This window comes from Mastacembelus armatus, chromosome 15 (assembly GCF_900324485.2).
Source record: "Mastacembelus armatus chromosome 15, fMasArm1.2, whole genome shotgun sequence".
NCBI lineage: Eukaryota > Metazoa > Chordata > Actinopteri > Synbranchiformes > Mastacembelidae > Mastacembelus > Mastacembelus armatus.
In genome coordinates, this window is record NC_046647.1 from 17,290,156 (window position 1) to 17,307,691 (window position 17,536).

At 40.8% G+C, this 17,536-nt stretch overlaps 3 protein-coding genes across 4 annotated transcripts; all 3 read left to right on the forward strand.

Annotated features, from left to right (window-relative positions):
* Positions 1-119: 119 nt before the first annotated feature.
* LOC113131873 (centrosomal protein of 55 kDa-like) lies at positions 120-5,270 on the forward strand. Of its 2 annotated transcripts, none has more exons than XM_026309606.1 (9): positions 120-158; positions 1,071-1,229; positions 1,491-1,742; positions 2,200-2,265; positions 2,534-2,684; positions 2,923-3,049; positions 3,141-3,330; positions 3,428-3,502; positions 4,447-5,270. In XM_026309606.1, exons 2-9 carry the CDS (start codon positions 1,080-1,082, stop codon positions 4,636-4,638), a joined length of 1,203 nt encoding a protein of 400 aa, XP_026165391.1. In that variant the 5' UTR covers positions 120-158; positions 1,071-1,079; the 3' UTR covers positions 4,639-5,270. The 2 variants fall into 2 exon arrangements, with proteins under 2 accessions (XP_026165391.1, XP_026165389.1); XM_026309604.1 differs by lacking the exon at positions 120-158 and adding an exon at positions 173-202.
* A 628-nt stretch (positions 5,271-5,898) lies between these two features.
* Positions 5,899-8,624, forward strand: LOC113132012 (free fatty acid receptor 4-like). Its single transcript, XM_026309806.1, has 3 exons — positions 5,899-6,518; positions 6,613-6,744; positions 8,259-8,624. Exons 1-3 carry the CDS (start codon positions 5,985-5,987, stop codon positions 8,622-8,624), a joined length of 1,032 nt encoding a protein of 343 aa, XP_026165591.1. The 5' UTR covers positions 5,899-5,984.
* A 2,970-nt stretch (positions 8,625-11,594) lies between these two features.
* On the forward strand, positions 11,595-16,970 carry LOC113132181 (leucine-rich glioma-inactivated protein 1-like). Its single transcript, XM_026310119.1, has 8 exons — positions 11,595-12,206; positions 12,392-12,463; positions 13,079-13,150; positions 13,240-13,311; positions 14,128-14,199; positions 14,650-14,819; positions 14,923-15,087; positions 15,232-16,970. The coding sequence occupies exons 1-8, from the start codon at positions 12,010-12,012 to the stop codon at positions 16,047-16,049; spliced, it is 1,638 nt and encodes a 545-aa protein (XP_026165904.1). The 5' UTR covers positions 11,595-12,009; the 3' UTR covers positions 16,050-16,970.
* The last annotated feature ends 566 nt before the right edge of the window (positions 16,971-17,536 follow it).

The following is a 17,536-nucleotide window of genomic DNA, read 5'->3' on the forward strand; positions in this document are numbered from 1 at the left end:
TAAGCATACATGTTATTGAGTTATAAAAACTTTGCACACGTGACGATGTACTGCGAGTTAATGAAGGTTGTTTTTCACTAACGGTGGCTAAGCGGCTGAGTTTTCCCGGAGTCCGTGAAGGGACCACAGTAATTGTACTGTCCTCTCTCCTTTCTGAGGTAATTACGTTGAGTTACATTACTACAGTGACGTCCATGAAAAAGTAAGAGTAGAAAATTAAGATGCAGATTATTTCCAAAAGAACAATATTTTAAGATTGAAGATTAGTTTGCTAGTATAGTAATCTAAACATTAATATGATTACCCCAGCTAACAGTATTGTAGCTAACGTGTTAGCTTAGCCAATGTTAACATTAGCTTAGTTAACATTTAGCTACATTTCGGGTTTATGTTCATGTGCAGGTTAAAGTTAAAACAGGCTGAACTATGACTGAAAGTGTTGGAAGGAAAGTTATAACGTTAGCAACGCAAAAACTGTTTCCACAGCATGGATCATATTTAGCATGATAGCATCCTATGTGCTAACTTAACCGTTTGTGGTATCAGTAAATAAAGCAGCCTCGGGGGGTGATAAGTTAATGATAAGATAAACGATAAAATCGTTGTTTAATTGGACGGTATTTAACTATTAGCTGAGAAACTAAAGCATCCAATAGGTTTTTCCAGTTTTTCCCATCCTAATGTTAAGTATGCTACCGAGAAAAAGCTGTTTGGTGTTAAAGTTATGCAATAGAGAGAAGATGTATGAAATGAACTAGTTAACGTTAATTCAGAAGGTCTCAGTTGTAGGCCTACTTAGTAGCAGGTACTAACATAAGTTTATGTTATCATCACAGTGGTTTTGGACTTTATTAGATTGTTCAAAATTGTTCAAAATCTTTTTCTTTCTCTTCTGAATTACTTGGCAAACAGACTTGAGTCACTTCTCCAGTTGATGCGTTTGTCAGTGTCAGCAAGTCAAAGGAAATAAACTGAGACCCATTCAGAATGTTTATGTTTGAAACTGTATATCCACACATGGTTCAAGTTGTAGTTTTTCTGTCTCAGTCTCTTGTAATACTTGTGAGCAGATTCAAAAGATGGCAGCCTCCAAATATAAGGGTTTCCGCAAGAAAAAGCTCAACCCAGATCATGGTATGGTCAGCGGCCTGAGGAAGCAGAATGCTTATCTGAGGAAGACCCTGGCTGAGCTGTCCCATCAGCATTCAGAATATTACCGGCTAATAGAGGTAACCTAAATTAAACAATTTGTTTTGTTTTAACATTTGTCAAGGTTAGTCACACCTGTGTGTAGTAAACTGACTACTGACTACTCTTACTACTGACTTATTAACTACAACACTACCTGAATTTTCCTTTGGGGATGAATAAAGTTTATCTCATCTTATCTTATCTTTTTCAATGAGAACTGAAGTTTCTTTTATTTAGGACAGGGCTTTACAGTAGCTAAGCATTACAGAAACCACATTTTCCTCTGTGTCTGTCTGCAGAGATTCCTCTCACTTGAAACCATAAGGCTGGAGAGTTCTCAGCCGCCGCCGACCAAGGATGAGAAGACTGCTTTGCCACCAGAGCAGATGAGCAACAGAGGCAGGAACCCTTTGACAGAGAAGATCACAGAGAACATGAAAACAAAGAGAAGCATAGCCAGTTATGCCAGAGAGATCGAGGAAATCAAGAACAAGCTTGTAGTTGTCTCAGCTAGATGCCAGTATCTTGAGAACAAACTAGCTAGAGAGAAGGTATAACAGGGTTCATTTCTGATATGTGGTATTCATAATAGGGGATTGTACAGAAACTGTTCCTGTTGCATTTAAATTAAACTCAGCTATTGTTCATTTTATCATTTAAGAGCCTCTCATCTCTTACCCTTTTTACACCATTAGATGGCAGCAGTGGCTTTTTTTGTTCCAGTTGTATCTTACATCCACATGAACAAACAAGAGGCAGTTGACAGGAGGAATATAATGCTTTATAAAAACAGACTTCCCCTTACAAATCATGTCAAAGCCATTACAGCACTGTTGTAGATGTTTTATAGAACTAGCATTTAGACTTTTATATTTGACTGTACCTATGTGTGTCCTGATGACATGCCAGTCAGCAGTTTCATTTATTATAGCAGCTGGAGGAGTCATAATATGGGTTGCTCATTCATATATGTGTATTCTTCTGCTATATGTTCTTGTTGTCCATTAGGATTTGAAGACAGAGGAAATGGCCTCCACCACCAGTGTACCAGAGCTCCAAAATCATTTGAAAATTGTAAGCACTTTGCTGTTGCTGCACAGCTGGAAAGGGTCTCTTTTGTTTGTATTTTTCCATCAGCACTTAATCAACTTTTCTTTATTTGTGGTTTTGTTTGACTCTCTACTTTGTGTGTATGCACATTTGTTTCTGAGGGAGGGCATGTGCCTTTGTACAGTGTATATGACTTTCGCAGTGTCTGTGCTTTGGTGCCGTCCTCCTGGCATAACCTTCTGTCTGTCTTTCTCTGTTATGTGCTTTTCATTCTTTTATTCAATCCCCCGAGGCCTTGGAGAAGAACAAGCAGTGGCTGGAGTATGACCAGCAGAGAGAGGCCTATGTGAGGGCAATTCTGGCCAGAATGTTATGGCTGGAGAAGCAGCTGAATGAAGCCAATCAGGCCCACTCACAGCAGCACAATGAAGACCATTCAGATGGTGAGTCAGAGGGACAGTGGGCAGTAGGCACTCAGCAGTAGGGCAATGAGGGGCAACAGACTGTCACAACAAGGTTTTTAAGATATTGAGATTGCCCTGGAATTACCTGCAATGACAGAATAATGAGATGCATTTTCAGAATCCTGTGTTTTATTACTGTATGTGTAAAGCTGTATGTAACATTGTTCATGTGAATGTGCAGTTTTTCTTGACTCGTATTGTCTGCTTCTCACTACAGACAAGGAGCTAATCCAAGAGATGCAAGAGCACTATGAAAGACTGTTACAGAAAGCCAAAGATGAGCTGGAGGTACTCAGGGAGGAAGTTGACATGACCAACCAGAAACTGATAAAAACCCAAAACCGGTATGTCTGATAATATAATAATAAGGTCCTGTTCAATGTTGCTTAAAGTTAGGATGGTAGTCAGCAACATGACAGACTGGTTGACGTGTAGGGGCAAAGAACAGGAGAAGGAGTTGGAAGAGCTCAAACAGCTGCTGCAGACTGAAACAATGCACAGAAAATGTGCACCAAAACAACACCACTGCCCTGAGGAAGAACAGCAGCGACTGAAAGATGAGACCAAAGACCTCCAGTGCAGACTGGATCAGGCAAAACGAAAGTCGGCTAACTTTGAGCTGCAGGTATGTCTTTGTTGGACATTTCGTTCACTAGGTTTGGGTTAAAATTGTTAACTTTGTCAAACAAAGGAAAAAGGCAACTAAAATAAGCCCTTGTCAGGCAAATCTTTTTCAGAAGTTTATGTTAAATCGTCATCATGAAGACCAGGAAAAGATTGCAGAGCTGGAGCGACAGGTATTACAGGCACACTCACTTCCTTCATTCATTCATTGTAGTGTTTTAATAAATCCTTATTGTTAATTGGAAATTGAAGGTACCCACTTTTAATGATGGCACAGGTAACTTACATGTAAGAGTAGGATTGACAACAGTGGGCATGCCGTACCTTTTTTACTTATTTTCTTTTATTCTAAAGGGAAGATATTAGTCCTCACATAAGCAAAGGAAAGTGTTTTTATTTACTTTTTTAAAAACCTGCTTACACCTATAAAATATTTTATTGCAATGGCACCCTTTTTAATTTTAGATCAAGATTTCTGCACAAGACCTTGAGGATAAGAGGCAGGATTGTTCATATTTAACAAAGCAAATGGTCAGAGTCCTGAAGACGCTGCAAAAAACTAAAGCCCATGTGACAAAAGAGTCAGAGGTTGGCATGAATAGAGCAAAGGACTAGATTTGTAATTAGTAATAGTGCTGGAACTTTAAGCTGCATTAATAGATTTTTTATTGGACACTTCAGGACAGCACCATAAGCTGAAAATAAAACACTGGCATATAATTACCTTATAAATGTCTTTTAGTAACATGCTTATTTACATATCCTGATGATTGATGCTTCTAAATGCTCCACTATGTTCACTTACTAACTTCGTCTGTCAGCTGTTTGATACTAGTTTCTAGCGGGTTTGAAACGGTTAAGGAGAGGAAACTTGTTGGCCAGAAAACCGGAATAATGATTCAAGGCTCCTTATATAAAAAGACAACTGCAACGTCAATAATTGTCTGAATTTGTAAAGGTGATTCAGTCTTTTTGACCCTCCTTTGATTAAAAAAAAAAGTTTATTAGTGCAGCTTGAAGTTTTGTTGGTTGACAGTGATGATGATGTTAAGCAGACATAATCAGCCAAAGCCTCATTAACCATAACTGATAAATGACTCCATTGATACTGTATTAGAGAGACCATCAGGATTGCAACTCATGTGAAGAGGCACACCCACCCTCCCAGCTCTCCACACACAGCCTGACATCTTCCCCTAACAGCAGCTGGCTGAACGAAAGCATCCTGGAGTGTCCCGGCTGCCAGGCTGAGTATGCTGCCAGTCACTATAGAGAACTGATGAACCACCTAGATATCTGTCTCGTCTGAGCTGGGGCTGAAACCTCAGATCTCATCTCGTTAATTCTAGATCTCTTTAGTTCTGTATCTCATGTAATATGGATTATTTTTTCATCCATACTGTTCAGTCAGAGGTACACATTATTTTAATAAAGTGCAGTGTTCAGTGGTTGAAGGTGTTCTTAGCTTATGTTATCTCAACTGTTGGATGAATTATCATCAAAATTTGGCCAAATATCTGGACAGGTATTGAATGGAAGTTTGCTACAAATATTCAAGGTATTAATTGTTCTGACTTGGATAATGATTTGTTTATTGCTTTCCCATCAGCCTCAGATCTACAGTGAGACTATTGCTAGCCAGCAAATGATAGCATGTTAACAGGCTTGTTTAGCATGTAGCTTGTAGCATCATCACTGTGAGCATGCTGACACTGGTATTTAGCTCAAGGCACTGTTGTGTCTAAGCAGTCTAGCACAGCTGCTACCATGGCTGTCAACTCTTTGTCGTGTTCGTAAATATTTTTAAAGAATAAATTTATTATTCTGGGTGACACTTTGTCTGACCATGCTGCTCTTCGGTCCTTCTGTTTTAAGCCTCACACTTTTCAAACCAGCTCAATACAACTTGTGTAAATGAATTAATTTGCCTTAGCTTATTGAGTCTGAAATTGCTAGTACCACACATGAAAAAAAATCACATTCAAAGAAAAAATGTGTGCATTTTTGTAAAACACATGACTGAAGGTAATTGTACCTTTTCCTAAAGATTTCACACCTATCCCTGCAGGGTTTCTATGAGGTGAAAAACCAATTTTTAGGGCAGCCTCTAATAAGTTACCCATTCACCACTCAGGAAGCAAATTGAATGCACAGATTAAACAAAGTAGCACCTAATTACATGTGAACATTTCATTTTTGATTTAGATTATTATTTTTCAGCAGATGCATTGAATGAAGATGTTAATCCACAGTGCAGTCCAATCAACCACAGTCATAGACAAACTGTACTATGCTGTCAGTAAATGTAGATATATTCCAAAAGAGGTAATGAAGAGTATTCAAGTCTGTTTAATACTGTTGGAAAAGTGCAAATAATTGGCTATGAAAAATTTCTTTGCTAAAAAAAAAAAAAAAACAATGACATTGCAGCAGTATAGGGTAAAATCATGTTTATCTATACAAAAGCACAAAGAACATATTTGACTTCCCCTCAGGAGGCAGCTGGAGCAAACAGCATAAAAAAAAAGCTGGTCACCGCCCTCATCCCTGCTTTTACTTAATGCCTTAATCAGCTTCAGTTCCCTATTGACTCATCTGGTAGGCACCACAGTGAAATCAGTTGGCATCTTGGATGTGAATACCTTTTCTGCCTTTATGGATCGTCGCACTGACTTACTTCACTTGGGAAACTTCACCTATTTTTCCTTCTTCTCTGATCTGCACCGCTCTGATCATGTTGCCACCACTGTTGTCGAGACCCTGGTTATCTCCACTGTCTTCCTGGTCTCCGTGGCAGCAAATACAGGAGCTGCAGCCCTGGTAACCTGGGAACGTAAACTGCTGGGCAACAAGACCTTCCTGACCCTCAACTTGTTTGTGGCTGACTTGTTGTTCGTCAGCATGATCCCATTGATCGTAGCAGTGCGCTGGACTGTGTCCTGGACACTAGGGCATACAGCCTGTCACATTTTGCTCTATGTCATCTGTATGAGTGGCTGTGTCACCATCACTACCCTGGCCTCCATCAGTGTGGAGAGGGTCCAGGCTATCCTCCAGCTGCAGACTGCGCCCGCTCTAAACCCCAAGACTGTGACTGCCACGCTCCTGTTCATCTGGGTCTTTTCTGCAATTACCGCCTTACCCCTCAGTTTGTTCTTCACAGTGATAGAAGTGGATGTCCCTGAGCAGGTATGGAAAAATGGAAGGATGAAAGAAAAGCACCCTGCCTTTTCCCTGAAATTAATGCATGTTTTTCTGTATATTTTTGGGGATTTCTACACAGGAACTTTTATACATCTGTACTCTCAAGTGGCCTGACACAACTGGAGAGATTGTGTGGAATGTAGCTTTTGCCACCTTGTCCTTTCTTCTCCCAGCACTCATAATTGTGGTCAGTTACAGCAAAATATTGCAGGTAGGTTTATTATAACTGGCAAAAGTGTCAGGGGATGCAAGACACATTTTCAAAGGATAAGGCTGTTTTTTGTCTTTTTCTTACCTCTGGAAAGACCAAAAGTAATTTTGTCAGTACCTACGTGACTGCACCCTCAGACCATGCCCAATAATTTTTTCTCTAGATATAAATAGTTGAAGATCTGTCTCAAATATAGTAAGACATTTTAGAAAAAACTGCAGTAAATATTGCAGTTGTTGGTACATTTTTAGCTATAGATTAATACACATATTGTGTTTCAGTGAGTATTTACAGTAGCTGAACTTTGAGTACTCACTCAAAATGCATAGTAAAGAAAGAGTCTTTCTCTATACAGCCAGTATTTGTTGTTCAGTGTTTTGTTTTCATGTGACTTGATAAGAACAATGTAGAAAATCACCAACCTCACATCAGCCCATAGACCAATGACAGTCACTGATGACAGAAGTGCTTTCCTGTCTTGTCTCTTTGCCCTGGCCGTTTTTGTACACATATATATATATATATTATATTGTTGCAATTTAATAAGCATTTTCTTCTGAGTTGTAAATTTGTGTGAAGGAACTGGTATTAACCTTCCATTCATAAATTCTTGCCAACTCATGCCCATTTATTTACAGACATAATGACATTTCCCTTTGTTCCCTCTGTGAATATTAGTCATTTCTCTGACATTTGTGGGAACATAGGTGCGTGTGTTTTATTCATTACCAACGGTGAAAATGGTACCTGTGTGTGTGGATTCAGAGCTTTGCACTATCAACTGTCAATATTACATTGGGCAACCAGTTCTGCCAATGTGGACATTAAAATGATACAGAAAATAGATAAGGACACATTGATTCTAGCTCACAGGAGGCTTTATGGATGTTTGAGACACAGAGGAAACAAACATAAAGGATCTCATGCCCCATGTGCTACTCTATGTGGATCAATCAGGCTCCACAGTTGGATTCATCATATCTAAAGTCCACATCATATATCTCAAAGTACAGAATGTCAATTAAGGCTGAGCGTTTGACCAAAGAAATCAAACCCTGATACCTCCCACCACCTGTGTGATGGTTTTATTTCTATCTACTTCAATGCCTGGAAATGAGTTTTTACTAAAACTACATGGCGTTTCTCAAGTTACTAGTTGGGCCACGTGAAAAATCGACAAAACTAAGTCATGAATTATTTGTTAATAAACAGTAAAAATAAATCTGGGTGACATGACTAACCTTTGTTTGGCATTTTTCCGACTCCTTAGCTTCTCTGTCGGATTTAACTTGTTGACTGGCAAAGTTAACATGTGCAGGCGTCTCCAGGGAAACGTTGACGTCTTACGTTACTGTCGTAACTCCCGAAAAAGGAACCACTAATTTTAAGTTTTGCCATTTAACGCTAGGTATTTTTCACATCGTTAAAAAATTGAATTAAAAGAATTAATTGTATGTACCACTCCGTACTAAATGTAATTATTATTTTAAAATATGTTTTAAATTGTATTACAGATTGCTAAAACTTGTCGGCGAAGGCTCCAAAACCGAGCCGGTCAGCCCCCGTCTGGAGACGCTGTGGACTACCAGGTCTCCCGCCAGGACATGAAGCTCCTCCGCACTCTCCTCGTCCTGGTGCTGTCTTTCCTGATCATGTGGAGCCCTATTTTCATCATCACCTTCCTCATCCTGGCCAGAAACTTCCTGGGTCACCTGTATGTCTCCTCCACCATGTTTTTCTGGGTGGTGACTTTCACACTGGCCAACTCAGCCCTCAATCCCATCCTGTACTCAGTCTGCCTGGTCAAGAACTGCTGGCCTAAGCTGTGCTGTGCTTCTGCTGTGGTGCCGCTGAGAAAAGACCAGGGAGTACATCCATGATTATCACTCTAATCAAATAGAAGATGCAGACGTACATAAAGCATGAAGGACTCGATGGACTACATACCTCCAGTGTAACATGCAGTATGTTGGTTGCACTCATTAAACTCCATTCATTTCACTCAAAAGCAATAATTTCTGAAGAAGCATAAAACTACTTTTAAGACTGAAACACCTTTGTAAGAGCAGACACTGTGAAGATGGTTAGTTTTATAATAAACCTTTGAAATGTTGTGATTTTCAGTCGTTTCTTTTTTGTTCGAAACCCATCAGGAGCTTTTCTGTGTGAGGTTTGCATGTTCTCCCTGTGCTCGCGTGGGTTTTCTCCAGGTTCTCCAGTTTCCTCCCACAGTCCAAAAACATGTATGTCAGGTTGATTGGTGACTCTAAATTGCCCATAGGAGTGAGTGTGAGTGTGTGAGGTTGTTTGTCTCTATGTGGCCCGGTGATGGACTGGGGACCTGTCCAGGGTGTACCCCTGCCTTTCACCCAAAGAGAGCTGGGATAGGCTCCAGCAGATCCCTGTGACCCTGGTTAAGGAATAAGCAGGTATAGATGATGGATGGATGATTAATCAGATGTTCAGAAATTATAAATTCACTTTGAACTTGTTTATTTTTGGGTAAAATCCCAGAGCACCTTATTTAAAAGATACTGTTTCTGCCAAAATGTCAAATTACTGCCTTCTAAGTCATCTGTCACAACTGTGTCTCATCTTCAGGTCATACTAACAAAATCATTGCTTGCTTGCCAACAAAAGTAATTAAACTTCAAGCAGCAGTTAACAATCCACTCAGTTCTGTCAGAAGATAAATGTACTGTCACTGCTATCTAACAGGAGTGGCCCAGGCCTGTGAGATAAACACATTCATTTCCCTCTAGAGGATAAGTTTTGAAATGAGGTCACATTACAGCAAGTTTTCACTACTTGTTCTCTTTTGGTCAGTCTGAAGTTACTTCAAATTGCCAGAATCTTTATATCATAATATCACATCTATGGCTGCTTTTCCTACTCTGATAGCATCACACATAACTGATGATAAACATGAGTTTTTTCAAATCTTGTTATACACAATATTTAAACTATTACTTTGCCACTGCACTATACACAGTATATATACTGAAGAGGTGAGCCAGGGGTTTTGTAATGCTTATGACAGACATTAGTGCCCACAGGGATCCCCCTGCCCAGTCAGTCGCTCAATTCCTTCTGTTACTGGGAAGAAAGTTGAAGCTGCAGCTTTGGTCCTGACTGCACAGAGTGTTGAGAAATGCCTCAGTCGTGTCTGTGCCACCTGTTCTTCCGGAAGATTATCAAAATATCTTGTATGTCTTAGTTTCATTCTGTAGCTGTACCCCTAGTATCTTTGTGCAGCTACAGAAGGGTTCATCCAAATTTGGACAAAATGGTACACAGACACTGGAAAGAAACACTTAGGAGATGAAGTCATCACAGATGTGATCACTGCTGCATTCAATAAGGTTAATGTCAAAAACACAGCCTCTTTCTGTGTTGTTGCCACCATCCAGGAGGCTGGTTTATATTGCAGCTCATAAAGGAGTTGCAGGGCAACAGCCCAGTCAGTAACACCATGCAGAATTCTGTTCTGCTGGTCCAAACTGATCTTTGCAGCCACTTTGGCTATGGGGCCCGTAACGGAGCATTCGAGCTGTCTTCAATTTTAGTTGATTTTCCAACCTCAATCGCAACCACAGCCTGTTTCCCCCTAGCGTTAGAATTGTTAGATGGATAGATGTGCCAAGAAGAATATTACTATCATGAAGAAAGTGAGACTACAAAAGATCAGCCTACTATTTTTAATAAAACTACAAGAAACAAAAAAAAAGCAAATCAGATTTTATCCAATAAACTAAAACTGCAACATGGATATAATGTTGTTCTCTGCAGCATTTTCATTTTCTTGCATTATCTCCACGACTGACTCTTATCTTCACTATTGAGCTCATCTAAGAGGCTCTAGGAGACAGGTCACAGAGGCATTATTTATGAAGTCGTGTGCATTAATATTATCAGATACAGAAAAGAAACAACATTGATCCTAATAGTCCATTAAAAGTGAGGAAGATTGCACTCAGGCATATCAAGAGCTGTTGCCAAATAGTTGCAGCACAGTGTGTTTTCTATTCTGGTGATGAATGATGGCATTTATGAAGCACAGACACGACCCATCATCTTGCAGCACAATAATATCCAGTGTTTGCCATTTAGTCCAAGTCCATGAAAAAAAAAGACATTTGTTGCTTTCTGTCCATTCCAGCATCACAAAGCTCACATTTTCTCTGCCTATGTTTCTTTTCAGATGTTATTAGTCTCCTTTAGATTTTTTTTTTTTTTATCTCACTGGTAATAGTTTTACTCCTCCATCCCTCACTTTACAGGCGAAATGGTGTTATACACAGACAGATGATATCAAATAGTGTAATCACATCAGGGACAGAGAGACCGGAGGTCCAGAGCTGCAGATGCTTTAGAGAAATAAACCATCAACAAGAAAGGACTTGGTCACTGATGATGTGGGTTTGTTCTACAGAAAATCAGAGTAAATGACTGTTGACCTGCCCTTTGTCTGTGAGGGACACGAGGGGGATGGGGTTCATTTGAGTGAGGCAGAGCAGATGCCAGGATGACAGGAGGGCTTCCCCACACCCCTCAATCACTGGGCAGCCACGATTTGCATCCACGAGTCACCATGGAAACCGCGTGTTAACCAGGAAACACATCCAGGTTGTGCAAACCTCTGAGCCCACTTAGGAAAAACACCAGAGTCTTAATGGCATAAATAATAACAGTAATAATGATGATGCACATGTGCTTTGTAATGGCAGTCTAGTGCGGCATACCGAGCCAATAATGGAGCTGTAGGTTTCCATTATGACAATTAATTTTCATCGGGTTGCCCACCCGCCTCCCGCATTGAGAGCCCGTGTGCGTCTGCGCCACAGGCAGCAATCACGTCGGGGCTTCGTTTTCTCCAGCTGATTCACGAAAAACTGCACAATTCAATTGCCCGTTGGGCGGAATCCTCCAGGAGCTTGACGCGGAGAGTGTGGCGTTGGCCGTAATCATAGGCGTGGTTTTGGATGGAGATGCGCTGTCTGCTCCCGCTGGGATCCCCACCTGCCCTCACAGCGCGTCCTGAGCTTTAGCCACTTCCGCGCGTATTTGATTAGATCTGATCTTCTCTCACAGAGGATTCGGCGGCGGTGACGGCGCACGACACTTGGCGGAGATAAACAAGAGCGGACACGGCGCGTCGCTTGGCCTTCAGGCAGCAGCAGAAGCGGACAAGGAACCACAGCGCAGACCCCGGTTCATGTGTAGGGCTTTTCGACGCGCAGGTCGTGGCCGCAGTGGTTCCCAAGAATGGAAAATACACGCAAGATGCCCAGAGGATCGCAGTGGCTTGGCTTACTGGTGGTGGCGTCTGTTTTACTTGTAGCGGTCGGAAAGAAAGCCAAGCAGCCTCGCTGTCCCTCATTATGTACATGTACCAAAGATAACGCGTTGTGCGAGAGCGCAGTACTGATCCCTCGCAGCTTTCCATACGATGTCATCTCACTGTAAGTCAAACCATTGCTTTATTCTAAATTCTTAATAGGGTTTTCTATTACAGAAATATTCTCTGCTGCTGCTGCTGCACAGTGATGCATCTGTCCAAGGAACACACTAGGATAGCTGCATGTATGAGACAGTCTGTGCTCTAAGGCTAAACTCTGTGTCTGCCTGTCGTGTTTTCACTCCTCAGATCATTCGTCAAGTCTGAATTCACTGAGATCCCGAAAGAGAGCTTCATCCACACTCCTGCCCTGCATCTCCTGTGAGAAATCTCTCTGGAGCTTTTTTGTTCTTCAGTCTGTGTTGCATGCTGTCAGTCCCCAGTGAGGTGATCAACGCCATGTTTAATGTTCAAGACATCTCCCCTAGTCTGGTGCTACATAGGATGAATGTTGAAATATAGTCTGTTGATAGATTGGCCTGGGGAGCTTAAACATAAATCCTTCAAATTAAACCAGTTCAACCAGTCAAATTATTTCCCTACATCTGTTTTCAGGTCAAGGTAGAATCTTGTCATTACTGGGCATTTATTCAAATCTGGCCTTTAAACAAATCTGCATTGTGGATCAGGTGTGGTTTCAGGGAATCCCTCCTTTTGAAGAGGGAATCCCCTCCACAACCAGTCTCATGGGGTGGAGTCACCGTGTCCTTCAAAATAAACATGTAAGACTGCAGGAATCCTGATGGGGAGCAGCTGTGGAGCACTGAGCCTCGTGTTTGATGTATTTGGGTTATCATTAAAAGCAAAGGAAATGGTTTCACATCAGGCTGGCCCACTTTTCTGAATGCACCGCTGATAAATGTTGGAAGACAGCTTGTAGTTATCCAATTTCTTAACCAGAATAGTAAAATAGTAACTATGCGTCTGTCTGCACAGCCTCTTCACAGCCAACAACTTGGAATCTATAAATGAGGATGCTTTTCTTGGTCTTCCTCACCTGGAGTATCTGTGAGTAGATGGCACGAACATCCTCTGTACATGGTTCCTGAAAGACAAGGCTGCCTCCTTCCTCATGCATTTACTCAACTCCTTTTCAGATTCATCGAAAACAACCAAATCAAGTCAATATCGCCACATGCTTTCCGTGGACTGAAGACCTTAGTGCATCTGTGAGTATATATATATATATATTTTTGCCCTTCTGTGCAAAAACCCCCCCAAAAAACAAAGCCATTCATCACCAATATAGCGGTAATCATGTAATGTCAGTGTGATGATTGATTTCACTGTATCAGTGGAAAGTGGTATAATCCGTCTGCAGGTGCAGGCAAGTACTGTTCTAACGAAATGCTGACAAAGTTTATTACAGTTATTGCCACACAAGACAAGTTCCTCAGCACCGTGCAGCTGTTGTTATGATTATAAAGCAAATCCTGTCGCTTTCACTGCCTGACCCCAAACAGTCTTTGTGTTACACACTAAACTGATGTCAGCAAATAAAACTTACATCTACATTTACATTTCTTTTACTCAACAAGAAGATATATATTTTTAAAAAAAACCCAAACGTGATGACAGGCACGCAGATAATGTCATGATATTTAAGACAAAGCTCTGAGAAAATGGTTTCAATACAACTCCACCATTTTTCCTGAACAGCAAAATGTACTTTTCTCACTTTTCGTAGCAGAGGAAGCTATAAAATGGCTGAGGACACTGTGCTAAAAATAGCTTAATGTTTCCTCATACTAACAATAAGAAATGTTCCTGCGTTCAGTCTCCAGACTGGCAATATGTGCCCCAGCCCTTTGACAGAGCTCTGCGTTTCCTCTGCAAGGAATAAACTGCACCCACATTTGGATTTTGTAACGCACTAGAAGTTCCTCTTAAAAATCAACATACAGTCTGCAGAACATGTCCCAGTATCAGTCTATTTAATGAATTGTCACATAACAACTTTTATTTTTTCCTCTTTTATGATGCAGGAGTTTGGCCTATAATAATCTGGAGACTCTGCCCAAAGATTTATTCAAGGGTCTTGAGGCCTTAACAAAACTGTAAGTATGAATTTAAATCCCACATTACCTGGAAACAAATAGAGAAACTGGATAGTTGCTACATGTACAGTATAATGCATGCAGTGGTAGACAATGAGCTTTCTGTACAATCTCCTATAAACAGAACATTGTATCATTCCACAAGGCTTGAAAAACGTGTGGGCAGCTGGTGCTTTTAACACCATTAAAATTACATGCAGCAGCGAGGAAGAGAGATAGTTCACAATCTATCACCTACTGAACATGTTCAGTTCTCCCTTATAATCCCTCTTGATATTAATGAGAGCACAGAATGAAGCTGTGGTGGGCCAGAGAGCAAATCCACCAGTCACACTGCAGTGACTGGGTTTTTTAAAAAACCAAATCCATTCACAAAGCTGAGAACACTCCTGTTAGCGCTTGAGGGGATTGGAGGTTAGTCTGGTGTTTTGTTTTTTTCTCTCCCTTCAGAGACTTGCGGGGGAACCAGTTTATCTGTGACTGTAAGCTGAAGTGGCTGGTGGAGTGGATATACAGCACCAATGCCACAGTGGATCAGATTTACTGTAAAGGCCCAGCTTCACAGCTGGACAAGAAGATCAATGATCTGGCACCACAGTCGTTCGACTGTATCACCACAGGTAGAGTGCAGAAAATGCTGGCGTGTGAAATTTATCCTTATTTCTTTATTTAGTTTCCCCTGGCTGGTTAATCTTACTAAGTGTCTTTTCTTTTCTGTCAAAGAGTTTGCTTCTTACCAATCCCTGAAGTTTGAATCCATATCAGTGGAAGCGTTTTCTTTCGGGGATGACCAGTATGTAGTGTTTGCTCAGCCCTTCACTGGGAAATGCAGCTTTCTAGAGTGGGATCATGTGGAAATGGTCTTCAGAAACTTTGACGATATTGACAGTAAGTATAAGTAATGTCAGGTATACTGTGTCGTGGTTTTAGGAGTAAGCAGTGGTGATATTAAAAAGGGAACCACTAGATGGAGACAAGTATCTGAGACAAAGTGAGGCTGAATTGTTTTTATTCCTTTTTATTTTTCACCAGGTGCATCTACAGTAATTTGTAAACCTCTGGTCATTGACAACCAGCTCTTTATCATTGTGGCTCAGCTGTTTGGTGGCTCACACATCTACAAGCGTGACATCTCAGCCAACAAGTTCATCAAACTTCAAGGCATTGACATTGTCAAAATCCGCAAACCAAATGATGTGGAGACTTTCCGCATTGACGGGGAAACCTTCTTTATCATAGCAGACAGCTCCAAGGCTGGGTCCACCACTATCTACAAGTGGAATGGTAATGGGTTCTACTCTCACCAGTCGCTCCACCCTTGGTACCGGGACACCGATGTGGAGTACATGGAGATTTCCTCCAAACCTCATCTGATCCTGTCCAGCAGCTCTCAGAGGCCGGTCATCTACCAGTGGAACAAAAACTCCAAGGCGTTTGACAGACGCACTGATATCCCAGAGATGGAGGACGTCTACTCCGTGAAGCATTTCCAGGTCAAATCCGACCTCTATATCTGCCTGACTCGTTTCATTGGTGACTCCAAAGTGATGCGCTGGGACGGGGCCCTCTTTAGAGAATTGCAGACCATGCCCTCTCGTGGCTCTATGGTGTTCCAGCCCTTCTCTGTGGGCAGCTGGCAGTATGCCATCCTGGGCAGTGATTACTCTTTCACACAGGTGTACCGCTGGGATGCCAAGAAGGGCGAGTTTGTCCATTTCCAGGAGCTGAACATCCAGGCGCCGAGGGCCTTCTCTCCAGTCTCCATAGACAACCGACAGTTCTTGCTGGCCTCCAGTTTCAAAGGGAAAACTCAGATCTATGAGCACCTGGTCATCGATTTGAGCAATTGACCGATTGTATTTTTTGGCTGATTGAGCGTTTGGTCGATTATTTTATTTTTTTGTGGTTAAAGAAGCCTGTCGCAGAAAATACAGTGCTGAAAAACATTGAAAGTGATCATCATAAGTTCCTAACTTGAGAAAGGCATTGAAATCACTACATGGTAAATGTAAATTTATTTGGCTGAGATGATGAGGTCAGTGCACATACACATCTCAAGTTAGGTTTAGACTCAAAATATCATCAGCACATTGATGCATGACCAGGCCTCACACAGCCCATCCCATCCTGATGAATGCAGCATCTGTGCTCATTAATCCATTGACTCTAGCACTGGCCACTAGGTTACCTTTCTGTGTTCAATCATTTATGTGACTCAATGTTTATACATTTGTAATCTCATATATTTATCTACAGAAGGTAATAATGAAGTGGTTCTATTTAGTCTATTAACATGTCTAAGTGAACAAATCTGCCAAAATGAAATGTTTACATTTTTCTCTTTCCACTTATATGCTTAAAGATTTGTAAATCAAGCTTTTGTAAGTTTAAGAGGGACCACGTCAGCTGGATACATATTTGTTAAGGAGAACGACTTAAAATTATGTTTATAATTTGGAAAATAACAGAAATGTGTGATAATTTATCTGTACATCCTTGCAACTAACATTTGTATCATTAATGGTTTATATAATATTTAAAGTATTGAAAATGCAGTTTTTCAAAAGAAATACAGAAAACACTTTGGGCACACATGGAACTATTTTCACACATTTTAAAAAGGTACTGAAATGAAAAACCAAGTATATTATTCATGATACTTAACCTTTGACTAACATGTATACAAAATACATCCACTGTGTCATGATTAGGATTAAGTTATTGACTAATATGATATTTAGAATCAATAAAGGTTTACATCATTAACTGTTCCCATCTGAGCTCCCTGCTGGCACTGTATAGCATGACACCCGGGCCTCAAAGTGAAACTACACACACTAACACATCTACTTCACTCGAGGAGACCAAGTTAGTCGCCTAATTACGATACAGACGTGACAAATTAAATGAAATAAATACAAACAAATAAAATCCTTTTTATTTTCTCCAACAAAGTGCACGCCTCAATTCTACAAAGCAGCACATTACAATGTAATGGAATAAATACAATAAAATCCGCTGAATTTAAAAAAAAAAAAAAAAGAAACACAAGCAAGGAGATACACAAGTACCTGCACAATCACACTGGAGGCAGGACTAAATCGGACTCTTTGGAAAGACTCCACAAGACAAACTGCATTTTTCATGCATCTTTCATGCATCTCTGGCCGAAGACACCCTGCCCAAAGCTTTCCAAAGTAAACCAATTTAAAACCTGCTTTTTTTTTGTAATTGAGGACTACCAAACTAACATGAAAGAAATACAGGTGCATACTCTCATATTCATACACATCACCCTGGAAAACTTGTGCAATTGCAGCAGGGTCTCCAAATCACC